This window comes from Entamoeba invadens (assembly GCF_000330505.1).
Source record: "Entamoeba invadens IP1 unplaced genomic scaffold scaff_1105074725183, whole genome shotgun sequence".
NCBI lineage: Eukaryota > Evosea > Mastigamoebida > Endamoebidae > Entamoeba > Entamoeba invadens.
Genome location: NW_004443692.1, coordinates 488,335 through 490,440, shown reverse-complemented (window position 1 = coordinate 490,440; position 2,106 = coordinate 488,335). Strand labels below are relative to the sequence as shown.

General features: G+C 40.4%; 1 protein-coding gene across 1 annotated transcript; it reads left to right on the top strand.

Annotated features, from left to right (window-relative positions):
* Positions 1 to 226: 226 nt before the first annotated feature.
* On the top strand, positions 227 to 1,900 carry EIN_179900 (stress-induced-phosphoprotein, putative; the record flags this gene model as incomplete). Its single annotated transcript, XM_004260666.1, has 1 exon — positions 227 to 1,900. The coding sequence occupies one exon, from the start codon at positions 227 to 229 to the stop codon at positions 1,898 to 1,900; it is 1,674 nt and encodes a 557-aa protein (XP_004260714.1).
* Positions 1,901 to 2,106: the final 206 nt, after the last annotated feature.

The window sequence follows — 2,106 nt, the reverse complement described above, 5'->3', positions numbered from 1 at the left end:
GTTTATCGAAAAATATTTTGGTGTGGGCAATTTGTGTTTTTGAATATTCATCGGGTTGAATGGTTAAACCATTAAAATATAATAATTCAACTAGTATCAAACTAAAGGAGAAAATGATTTAAAGTGAAAAAGCAAAACAAATCCATACGTAACAAACACGTCATCAGTAGGTGTTTACGTGAGGCTTCTATATAAGAGTTTGCCACCACTGTAAAACTAATCCAAGATGAGTTTATCACCACAAGAATTAGCAGAGCAAGCCAAAGCGCGCGGGACGCAGTTCTTTAAAGACCAGAAGTTCGCAGAGGCGATTACGGAATACACTGAAGCACTCAAGTACGATTCAAGCAACGGTGTATTGTACTCGAATAGAAGCGCTTGTTACGCTTCGTTGAACGAGTTTGAGAAGGCACTTGAAGACGCTAACAACGCAATTAAGTACAAACCCGGATGGGCTAGAGGGTACTCAAGAAAGGCGTTTGCCTTAGTCAAACTCGAGAAGTATGACGAGGCTGAAAAAGTCTGTGAAGAAGGGTTGAAGATAGAGCCGGACAATGAAGCATTGAAGACAACACAGTCAGAAATATTTAAGATGAATGCTTCAAAGAAGATCACCGAGATGTGGGTCAACTGGAAAGCTAAATTGGCTGCTAACCCAAAGACTGCTGCTTATGTCCAAGACCAAACTTTCTGTGAAAAGATGGAAAGACTCTCAAAGAATCCCAACGAACTCCAAAATGAAATGGGAGACCCCCGAGTCACTGAAGCTTTGATGGCGTTGATGGGCATCGACACATCCAATTTTGAACAACACGAACCAACAAACAAGATGGAAGAAGAACCAAAGAAAGCTGAAGAGCCCAAAAAGGAAGAACCAAAAAAAGAAGAAGTGAAAATGGAGGAAGAAGAAACTCCAGAGGCAAAAGCAAAGAAAGAGGCGTTAGTGGAAAAGCAAAAAGGCAACGAATTTTATAAGAACAAAAAGTTCCAAGAGGCACTGGACTGCTATTCTAAAGCACTTGAACTTGATCCAAAGGAACTCACTTACAAACTTAATAAGACTGCGGCTTACCTTGAGATGGAGAACTATGAACAGTGTATCAAAGAGTGTTTGGAATTACTCGATGAGTACAAAGAGCAAAAAGTGTACACTCAAAGTGCGAAGCTCTACATGAGAATTGGAAACGCCTTCTACAAGCAGAGCAAATTCACAGAAGCGCTGGAGTACTACAAGAAGTCATGCACGGAGAAACGCACAGAAGAGATTTTGAATAAGATCAAAGCGACTGAGAAACAAAAGGAACAGAAGGAAGCGGCGGAGTATTTCTCAGTAGAGAAAGGTGAAGAAGCAAGAGCTAAGGGGTCTCAGTTCTTCAAAGAACAAAACTTCCCAGAAGCTATTAAGTGCTATACTGATGCTATCAAGAGAAATCCTAACGATCACTTGGCCTATTCGAATCGTTGCGCTTCTTACCAGAAGCTTGGCGAACATCCATCTGCTGTTAAAGACGCGGAGATGTGCATCAAGATCAAGCCAGACTTTATCAAAGGGTATAACAGAAAGGCCTTCTCACATTACTGTATGAAGGAATATCATAAGGCTATGTCCGAGTATGAGAATGCACTTAAAATCGATCCAAACAATGCGGAAGCCCTTTCTGGCGTTCAGACCGTCCAAGGCGCAGTCATGGGCAACGACTCAAAAATGAGTGACGAGGAAAGAATGAGCCGCGCAATGGCAGACCCAGAAATCCGGAACATCTTGAATGACCCACTCATGAGAAAGGTTCTCGACGATTTCCAGAACAACCCAGCCGCCGCACAAGACCATTTGAAGGATCCAGAGATTATGAAAAGACTCCAAAAACTGATGGAGGCTGGTATATTAAAAATGAGATAATAACACTCTTTAGTGATTTGTGTTATATATAACAATTTTTGGTTTTGTAGAAAATAGAAAGTAACTTCCCGACTTTTTACTCCGTCAGTTATCGACTTTACAATGTTACATGGTCTAATTTAGTAATAGTATTTTGAATTATAAATCTATAGCTTTGCTGATTGTTGGCATCGACAAAAATACAATTTGAAGGTTTTTGTTTTTAA